Source organism: Pelodiscus sinensis, chromosome 14 (assembly GCF_052426305.1).
Source record: "Pelodiscus sinensis isolate ZL-2025 chromosome 14, ASM5242630v1, whole genome shotgun sequence".
Classification (NCBI taxonomy): domain Eukaryota; kingdom Metazoa; phylum Chordata; order Testudines; family Trionychidae; genus Pelodiscus; species Pelodiscus sinensis.
In genome coordinates this window covers 7,616,732-7,626,394 of record NC_143065.1, presented here as the reverse complement: position 1 = coordinate 7,626,394, position 9,663 = coordinate 7,616,732, and the positions used below count along the sequence as shown (strand labels likewise).

Sequence of the window (9,663 nt, the reverse complement as noted above, 5' to 3'; positions counted from 1 at the left end):
CGGCATTGGCGCAGGCCCCCCGCCCTTCCCCCCTGGCATCCGGCATTGGTGCAGGGCCCCCCGCCCTTCCCCCCCGGCATCCGGCATTGGCGCAGGGCCCCCCGCCCTTCCCCCCAGGCATCCGGCATTGGCGCAGGTCCCCCCGCCCTTCCCCCCTGGCATCCGGCATTGGTGCAGGGCCCCCCGCCCTTCCCCCCAGGCATCCGGCATTGGCGCAGGCCCCCACCCTTCCCCCCAGGCATCCAGCATTGGTGCAGGGCCCCCCACCCTTCCCCCCAGGCATCCGGCATTGGCACTGGCCCCCCGCCCTTCCCCCCAGGCATCCGGCATTGGCGCAGGGCCCCCGCCCTTCCCCCCAGGCATCCGGCATTGGCGCAGGCCCCCACCCTTCCCCCCAGGCATCCAGCATTGGCGCAGGGCCCCCCACCCTTCCCCCCAGGCATCCGGCATTGGCACTGGCCCCCCGCCCTTCCCCCCAGGCATCCGGCATTGGCGCAGGCCCCCACCCTTCCCCCCAGGCATCCGGCATTGGCGCAGGGCCCCCCGCCCTTCCCCCAGGCATCCGGCATTGGCACTGGCCCCCCGCCCTTCCCCCCAGGCATCCGGCATTGGCGCAGGTCCTCCCGCTCTCAGCCCCCAGGCATCCGGCATTGGCGCTGGCCCCCCGCCCTCAGCCCCCAGCCCCCAGGCATTCGGCAGTGGTGTGGGTCCCTGTGCCCTCCCCCCCAGGCATTCGGCAGTGGTGTGGGTCCCTGTGCCCTCCCCCCAGGCATTCGGCAGTGGTGTGGGTCCCTGTGCCTCCCCCCCAGGTATTCGGCAGTGGTGTGGGTCCCTGTGCCCTCCCCCCAGGCATTCGGCAGTGGTGTGGGTCCCTGTGCCGTCCCCCCAGGCATTCGGCAGTGGCGTGGGTCTCGGTGCCCTCCCCCCAGGCATTCGGCAGTGGTGTGGGTCCCTGTGCCCTCCCCCCAGGCATTCGGCAGTGGCGTGGGTCTCGGTGCCCTCCCCCCAGGCATTCGGCAGTGGTGTGGGTCCCTGTGCCCTCCCCCCAGGCATCCGGCAGTGGTGTGGGTCCCGGTGCCCTCCCCCCAGGCATTCGGCAGTGGTGTGGGTCCCTGTGCCCTCCCCCCAGGCATTCGGCAGTGGTGTGGGTCCCTGTGCCCTCCCCCCAGGTATTCGGCAGTGGTGTGGGTCCCCGTGCCCTCCCCCCAGGCATCCGGCAGTGGTGTGGGTCCCTGTGCCCTCCCCCCAGGTATTCGGCAGTGGTGTGGGTCTCGGTGCCCTCCCCCCAGGCATTCGGCAGTGGTGTGGGTCCCTGTGCCCTCCCCCCAGGCATTCGGCAGTGGTGTGGGTCCCGGTGCCCTCCCCCCCAGGCATTCGGCAGTGGTGTGGGTCCCTGTGCCCTCCCCCCAGGCATCCGGCAGTGGTGTGGGTCCCGGTGCCCTCCCCCCCGGCATTCGGCAGTGGTGTGGGTCCCTGTGCCATCCCCCCAGGCATTCGGCATTGGTGTGGGTCCCGGTGCCATCCCCCCAGGCATTCGGCATTGGTGTGGGTCCCGGTGCCATCCCCCCAGGCATTCGGCATTGGTGTGGGTCCCGGTGCCATCCCCCCCAGGCATTCGGCAGTGGTGTGGGTCCCTGTGCCATCCCCCCAGGTATTCGGCAGTGGTGTGGGTCCCGGTGCCCTCCCCCCAGGTATTCGGCAGTGGTGTGGGTCCCGGTGCCCTCCCCCCAGGTATTCGGCAGTGGTGTGGGTCCCTGTGCCTCCCCCCAGGCATTCGGCAGTGGTGTGGGTCCCGGTGCCCTCCCCCCAGGTATTCGGCAGTGGTGTGGGTCCCTGTGCCTCCCCCCAGGTATTCGGCAGTGGTGTGGGTCCCGGTGCCCTCCCCCCAGGTATTCGGCAGTGGCGTGGGTCCCGGTGCCACCCCCCCCAGGCATTCGGCAGTGGTGTGGGTCCCTGTGCCATCCCCCCAGGCATTCGGCAGTGGTGTGGGTCCCGGTGCCCTCCCCCCAGGTATTCGGCAGTGGTGTGGGTCCCGGTGCCCCCCCCAGGCATTCGGCAGTGGTGTGGGTCCCTGTCCCTCCCCCCAGGCATTCGGCAGTGGTGTGGGTCCCTGTGCCCTCCCCCCAGGTATTCGGCAGTGGTGTGGGTCCCGGTGCCCTCCCCCCAGGCATTCGGCAGTGGTGTGGGTCCCGGTGCCCCCCCCAGGCATTCGGCAGTGGTGTGGGTCCCTGTGCCCTCCCCCCAGGTATTCGGCAGTGGTGTGGGTCCCTGTGCCCTCCCCCCAGGCATTCGGCAGTGGTGTGGGTCCCGGTGCCCCCCCCAGGCATTCGGCAGTGGTGTGGGTCCCGGTGCCCTCCCCCCAGGCATTCGGCAGTGGTGTGGGTCCCGGTGCCCTCCCCCCAGGCATTCGGCAGTGGCGTGGGTCCCTGTGCCCTCCCCCCAGGCATTCGGCAGTGGTGTGGGTCCCGGTGCCCTCCCCCCAGGCATTCGGCAGTGGCGTGGGTCCCTGTGCCCTCCCCCCCAGGCATTCGGCAGTGGTGTGGGTCCCGGTGCCCTCCCCCCCAGGCATTCGGCAGTGGTGTGGGTCCCTGTGCCCTCCCCCCAGGCATTCGGCAGTGGTGTGGGTCCCGGTGCCCTCCCCCCAGGCATTCGGCAGTGGTGTGGGTCCCTGTGCCCTCCCCCCAGGCATTCGGCAGTGGCGTGGGTCCCGGTGCCATCCCCCCAGGCATTCGGCAGTGGTGTGGGTCCCGGTGCCCTCCCCCCAGGCATCCGGCAGTGGTGTGGGTCCCGGTGCCCCCCCCAGGCATTCGGCAGTGGTGTGGGTCCCGGTGCCATCCCCCCAGGCATTCGGCAGTGGTGTGGGTCCCGGTGCCCCCCCCAGGCATTCGGCAGTGGTGTGGGTCCCTGTGCCCTCCCCCCAGGCATTCAGCAGTGGTGTGGGTCCCTGTGCCCTCCCCCCAGGCATTCGGCAGTGGTGTGGGTCCCGGTGCCCTCCCCCCCAGGCATTCGGCAGTGGCGTGGGTCCCGGTGCCCCCCCCAGGCATTCGGCAGTGGTGTGGGTCCCGGTGCCCTCCCCCCAGGCGTTCGGCAGTGGTGTGGGTCCCGGTGCCCCCCCCAGGCATTCGGCAGTGGTGTGGGTCCCGGTGCCCCCCCCAGGTATTCGGCAGTGGCGTGGGTCCCGGTGCCCTCCCCCCAGGCGTTCGGCAGTGGTGTGGGTCCCGGTGCCCCCCCCAGGCATTCGGCAGTGGCGTGGGTCCCGGTGCCCTCCCCCCAGGCATTCGGCAGTGGCGTGGGTCCCAGTGCCCTTCTCCCCAGGCATTCGGCAGTGGTGTGGGTCCCGGTGCCCTCCCCCCAGGCATTCGGCAGTGGTGTGGGTCCCGGTGCCCTCCCCCCAGGCATTCGGCAGTGGTGTGGGTCCCGGTGCCCTCCCCCCAGGCGTTCGGCAGTGGTGTGGGTCCCGGTGCCCTCCCCCCAGGCATTCGGCAGTGGCGTGGGTCCCGGTGCCCTCCCCCCAGGCATTCGGCAGTGGTGTGGGTCCCGGTGCCCTCCCCCCAGGCATTCGGCAGTGGCGTGGGTCCCAGTGCCCTTCTCCCCAGGCATTCGGCAGTGGTGTGGGTCCCGGTGCCCTCCCCCCAGGCATTCGGCAGTGGCGTGGGTCCTGGTGCTGTTGTCACACTTTATTGGAGGAGTCATGAGAGCGACGCCCAGGCCGGTTGCGTTCCCGGGCGAAGGAGGCGACTACACGGGGAAAGGCCGGAGCTATCGCCACAGCCATGGAAACCAGGCCACGGCTACGGCTGCTGCCGTGGAAACCAGGCCCACCATGGCGCCGTGCTCCCCTGCAGCACCTGCGGGGAGACAAGGGGCCATTAGAACAGAAACGCCGGGCCCAGAGCCAGGCCCCGGGGCTTGCAGGTGCCTTACCCTGGGGAGCTTCCCGCCCTCCTTCCCGGAGACCCCGTGAGCCTGGGCCAAGGATGAACACGGGTCCAACTGCAACGTCAGCCTGGACGTCTCTGCCCCCGGACGCGCCTGCACAGAGGGAGGAGAGAGGCCCAGTAACGCCCCAGCCCAGCCTTGGGGCAGAGCCCCGGCTATGGCCAGAGCGGCACCGCACCGTGCGACAGCCACCGGCGAGCCCTTACCCTGCCCGGGGGGCACGTCTCTTTGGAAGCGCCACCCCGACCACCTGTCCAGGGGGTTCGCTCTCCTGGACTGGCCTCCCAGCAGCCCGCAGGCGCCCGTCTCACAGCAGCTGCAGATGTCTCTGGTGCCTTCCACGGGAAGCCAGCTGGAGCAGAAGGAGAGGGTTACCTCCGGCTGGGCAGGGTCGGGCCCCCGCCCCACGTGCACAGCCAAGGAGCTCAGCTCGCTCACAAGGGGCCCAGGGCGAAGGGTTTCCACAGGGACCGGCCCCTTCTCCCCCCTCGCAAAAACAACCGCAGTCCTGGGAGCAGTTATCCCGGGTCCTCAGAGCCGGCGCCCTGCCGGATGTGCCATGTCGCCGGCCTACATCAGCGTCACATCCTTCAGCCCAGGGCCCGGCCCCACGGCGCCCAAACCACGTCCTGCACGCAGGCCGCAAGCCCTCCGGAGCCAAGCCACTGCCTCCTCTCGCAGGCTCCTGTCCTGGCTCCAGCTACTCACGTCTGGCCAGCTTTGCTGAAGGAGCAGGCCTTGTTCAAGGGGTCGGGGGCTTGCTCAGCAGCCGTGACTTTCAGATGGCAGGTGATGTAGATCTGGAGGGGAAGGGGCAGGGAGGGGTTAGCCGCACACGCAGCGGATTCCAGCCCCTCTTGAGTCTGGGCTTAGGGGGAGGAGCGTCTCACCAGGTTGCTGGCGTCTGCAGCGAACTTGAACACATCCACGGTGAACTGCAGCGAGTCCTGCCTGGGCCGGGGGGAAATGAAGGCTGAGGTGCTGTCCTCTGATCTCCCGTCCACCAGGCAGCTAGACACAAGAGTTACCGTCATCACGGAGTGAGCCAAGCCAGCTCCTTAGCAGCTACAGCAGCAGAGAGCCCCCAGGGACACCCAGCCCTTACCCGTTGAAGTCAATGATTGCGTAGCGGGGAGAAGAGTCCCTGTCTGGGCTCAGGGTGGCCACGCAGCTGTCCACAAAGAGCCTCAAAGCCACGTGGTTCTCAGTGCTGACATCAGCCTGGATGTGCATGAGCTCTCCCAGCTGGAAGCCACTGGAGGGTCTCTCGGCGCTCCAGTCATCTGCAAGGCAAGCTCTGCATGAGCATCCCGGGCCGAGGGGCTGGCTCCCTCGAGACCCCAGCGCCCGGACTGGTGGGGCGGAGTCGCTGCCTTTGGAGGAGAAGGCTGGATGCGGGGCTGGTGAGAGCAGCAGGTGGGAGTGGGACCAGGTGGGACAGACCCACCAGAGCAGCCTCAGCGGGGATCCCCCTGGGGGCAGGAGAAGCTAGCTAGGGAAAGGTGCATGGCCTGTGGATTATTCAGGCTCTGCTGTTCAAATCTCCTTCTTGCAGTACCAAGCGGTGCCCAGCTTTGTCCTGACCCCTAGAGTCCTCGGAGAGCCCCTGTGAAGCTGGAGAGGGGTCCAGAGCAACAGGTATTGGCACGTCAGGTGAGACATGGCCCCCCACCTACCGTTCATCAGGCGCAGGGAGAAACCCAGCCTCTCCTCCGCAGACAAGGTGGAGCTGAAGGGGACCCAGGTTGGCTTGATGGCTCTGCTGCTCACATTGTCCTTCCTGGAACGGTAGGTCCCGGGGTTAAGACAGACCCCAGAATGGCCAGTCAGTGCAAGGACAGGAGCCTCACCTCACCTCACCTGGGATAGTGACACTCAACAGGAATCACAGCTGGATTGGTTCTCTGGATCACTGGGTTGCTGGCAGGGCTGGGGTTGTAGAACAGGCTTGTGCTGTAGACCAAGGAGTTTGGAGTCATCTGGGGAGAGGCAGATATTGGAAGGCCCACAGTAAGATTGCTAAACCACAGCTGATCAAACGGAAAGTGGTCCCGGCAGAGCAAGGAATCAGCTGCATCCCACCAGAAATGATGCATTTCTTAAGGAGGGCTTTGCTTCCGAGTGGATCAATCGCAACCTCTTATATATCCATAAATGTATATGTCTCGTCAGCAGAGCTCAGGGACTTTGCAAAGGGAGCCGCTAGCATTCCTTAACCCCTGTGTGCACATGGAGAAACCGAGGCACAGAGCAGAGGAAGTGACTTGTCCAAGGTCACCCTGGAGGCCACTGGCAGAGCCAAGAATAAAAGCCCCAGTCCCGCTCCAGCACCTCTGCCTTCCAGATGGGGCATGGCTGGTGAATGTCAGGGCGTCCGTGTGCCAGTCCTGCGCTGACAGCACGGAGCCCAGAAAGCAGATCCAGGGGAGGTTTGGTTCTAGTTTCCGTGAACCATTCCAGCCTCGGGAGCTCCAGGGAGAGCCAAGGGCAGACTCTGCACTCGGCACCCCTGGAATTACTGCAACCTTCCAAGCCAGGGGAGCTCCTGGGACACAGCCGGAGTAACCAGGGGTCATAGCTCACCCCCCAAACCCCACAGATGGGTCATAAACGGGGCAGAAAGTCCCAGCCCTTCCCTGTTGCTAGCAACGTATCCCCCTCCCCCGCCGGCCTTGGCAGACACAGAGTCATTGGTTGAACCCGGGTTTCAATGTTTCCAGCCACCACTTTTAGGCAGACAAGACTGGGGGGCGGGGCTCTCCAGAAGGGTCCCACATTGGGAGGGGCACAACAAAGCAGCTTGTCTGGCTTCTTTACAAGCAAGTGTCATTCCTATTGTCACCTGGCCCCACAGCCACACGCCACGCACAGCCAGCAGGCCACAGGCGCGGGGCCCACACGCTACGCACAGCCAGCAGGCCACAGGCACAGCGCTCTGGTACGGCACGCACAGCCAGCAGGTCACAGGCACGGGGCCCGCACGCCACGCACAGCCAGCAGGCCACAGGCACAGCGCTCTGGTGCGGCATGCACAGCCAGCAGGTCACAGGCACGGGGCCCGCACGCCACGCACAGCCAGCAGGTCACAGGCACGGGGCCCGCATGCCACGCACAGCCAGCAGGCCACAGGCACAGCGCTCTGGTGCGGCACGCACAGCCAGCAGGTCACAGGCACGGGGCCCGCACACCACGCACAGCCAGCAGCTCAGAGGCACGGGGCCCGCACGCCACGCACAGCCAGCAGGTCACAGGCACAGCGCTCTGGTGCGGCACGCACAGCCAGCAAGTCACAGGCAGGGGGCCCGCACACCACGCACAGCCAGCAGGTCACAGGCACGGGGCCCACATGCCACGCACAGCCAGCAGGTCAGAGGCACGGGGCCCGCACGCCATGCACAGCCAGCAGGTCACAGGCACAGCGCTCTGGTGCGGCACGCACAGCCAGGTCTCAGGCACAGCGCTCTGGTGCGGCACGCACAGCCAGGTCTCAGGCACGGCGCTCTGGTGCGGCACGCACAGCCAGGTCTCAGGCACGGCGCTCTGGTGCGGCACTCACAGCCAGGTCACAGGCACGGCGCTCTGGCTAGGCACTCACAGCCAGGTCACAGGCACGGCGCTCCGGCGCGGCACTCACAGCCAGGTCACAGGCACGGCGCTCTGGCATGGCACTCACAGCCAGGTCACAGGCACGGCGCTCTGGCGCGGCACTCACAGCCAGGTCACAGGCACGGCGCTCTGGCATGGCACTCACAGCCAGGTCACAGGCACGGCGCTCTGGCGCGGCACGCACAGCCAGGTCACAGGCACGGCGCTCTGGCGCGGCACGCACAGCCAGGTCACAGGCACGGCGCTCTGGCGCGGCACGCACAGCCAGGTCACAGGCACAGCGCTCTGGCGCGGCACGCGCAGCCAGGTCACAGGCACGGCGCTCTGGCGCGGCACTCACAGCCAGGTCACAGGCACGGCGCTCTGGCGTGGCATGCACGGCCAGGTCACAGGCACGGCGCTCTGGCGCGGCACGCACGGCCAGGTCACAGGCACGGCACTCTGACGCGGCACGCACGGCCAGGTCACAGGCACGGCGCTCTGGCGCGGCACGCACAGCCAGGTCACAGGCACGGCGCTCTGGCACGGCACGCGCAGCCAGGTCACAGGCACGGCGCTCTGGCGCGGCACTCACAGCCAGGTCACAGGCACAGCGCTTTGGCGTGGCACGCACAGCCAGGTCACAGGCACGGCACTCTGACGCGGCACTCACAGCCAGGTCACAGGCACGGCGCTCTGGCGTGGCACGCACAGCCAGGTCACAGGCATGGTGCTCTGGCGCGGCACGCAGCACATCGCATCGCTCTGGAATGCCAGGCGGAGGATTTTGGCACAAGGCAGACACGAGGGCACTTGACCCCTTCTGGCCCAGCAGGCGAGAGCTTTCTCCCCAAGGGGATTCCAGCGGGCGAGGGATTCTTACCTGCAAGGTGCTGCCGCACTCATGGAGGCCAGCTGCAAAGGTGACCGTGTTCTCCGCAGCCCCGAGGGACGTGTACGGGCAGGCGGCCGTGCCGAGACTCAGGTCAGCAGCTTTGATCAGCTGCCCGGTCCCAAACAGATCCCTGTGCACCGTGATCACCATCTGAGCCTCCTCGCACTGCACCGTCACAGGCTGCTCCGGGGACACAGCCCGGAGCTGGGAAGCATCAACCCGAGCCCAGGCGTAGGGATGGGCAGGGGAGGCCACATGGGCCTGTCTGCGAGGGGGCTCAGCCCTGGGGGTGGGTCTCCAGATGGCTGAGTCGCTCCTGGAGAAATCCCAGGGGTTGTAACAGGCCACCCCACTGAGTGTCCAGCACAGCAGGGCAAAGCCCAGCCAGGACCCCATCCTGCAGCCAAGCCAGCCTGGAGGGGAACTGCTGCTCTGGGCCCTCATACCCCACCTAAGCCCTGGCGATGAACACCCGCCCCTGGAGCGCAGGCAGCCGGGGCCCAATCACAGCCCCTCCCTGGCCCGGGACAGGGAAACCTGACCAGACCCAGCTGGCCGCGAGGCCTGTCCAAGGGAACTATCCCAGGCTCCTGTTCCGCACTGTTGTTTACAGATGGCATCGGACGCTGGAGACGAACAGGCTGGTGCCACTGGCGTGTTTGGGCGGCGAGAGGTGATAAGGAGCATTCAAGGCTGCTGCTGAGCTCATGGGCCGATACGGCCGCCCAAGGCTCCGGCAGTGGGGCGGGCATGCCCCGGGGGCAGGATGGAACGGGCAGGGTGAGCTTCCCCATCGGAGCCACCCCCACCCCGGAGCAGCACCCTGGCTAGACAGGGATTGCACAGCAACCGCCCCTTCTGCTGACTTTGCCTCCAGCCTGGCCAGCACCTGGGCCCTTGGGTTCCCGAACCCCCCAGGCCAGGGGTGGGCAAAGGGGCCCCCATGGCCCTGATGCACCCCACCCGCAAGCCAATCAGGGCCTGGCGCTGGAAGGAAGCGCATGAAGTTTCCTCCGCCCTGCCAGGAGCATGCGGCGCGTACAAGCGCCATGTGCTGCTGGCAGGGCAGGAGGAGACGAAGCGCGCTCCCCTGCCCCCAAGCCCTGACTGGCCTGGGGCAGAAGGGGGAGCGCACAAAGTCTCCTCCCACCCAGGGGCGTGGGCGCCAAGGGGGAACCTCTGGAGGGGGCAAAGGCGTGCCCCCACTCCCACACCAATCATGGGCTGGGGGAAGCAGGGAAGTA

The 9,663-nt window shown here is 67.8% G+C and overlaps 1 protein-coding gene across 1 annotated transcript; it reads right to left on the bottom strand.

Annotated features, from left to right (window-relative positions):
* Positions 1-3,656: 3,656 nt before the first annotated feature.
* LOC102455314 (zona pellucida sperm-binding protein 3-like) lies at positions 3,657-8,978 on the bottom strand. Its single transcript, XM_025183616.3, has 9 exons — positions 8,408-8,978; positions 5,800-5,918; positions 5,616-5,719; positions 5,045-5,222; positions 4,830-4,950; positions 4,648-4,739; positions 4,146-4,291; positions 3,925-4,032; positions 3,657-3,848 (listed from the first exon to the last, which is right to left on the bottom strand). The coding sequence occupies exons 1-9, from the start codon at positions 8,861-8,863 to the stop codon at positions 3,760-3,762; spliced, it is 1,413 nt and encodes a 470-aa protein (XP_025039401.3). The 5' UTR covers positions 8,864-8,978; the 3' UTR covers positions 3,657-3,759.
* Positions 8,979-9,663: the final 685 nt, after the last annotated feature.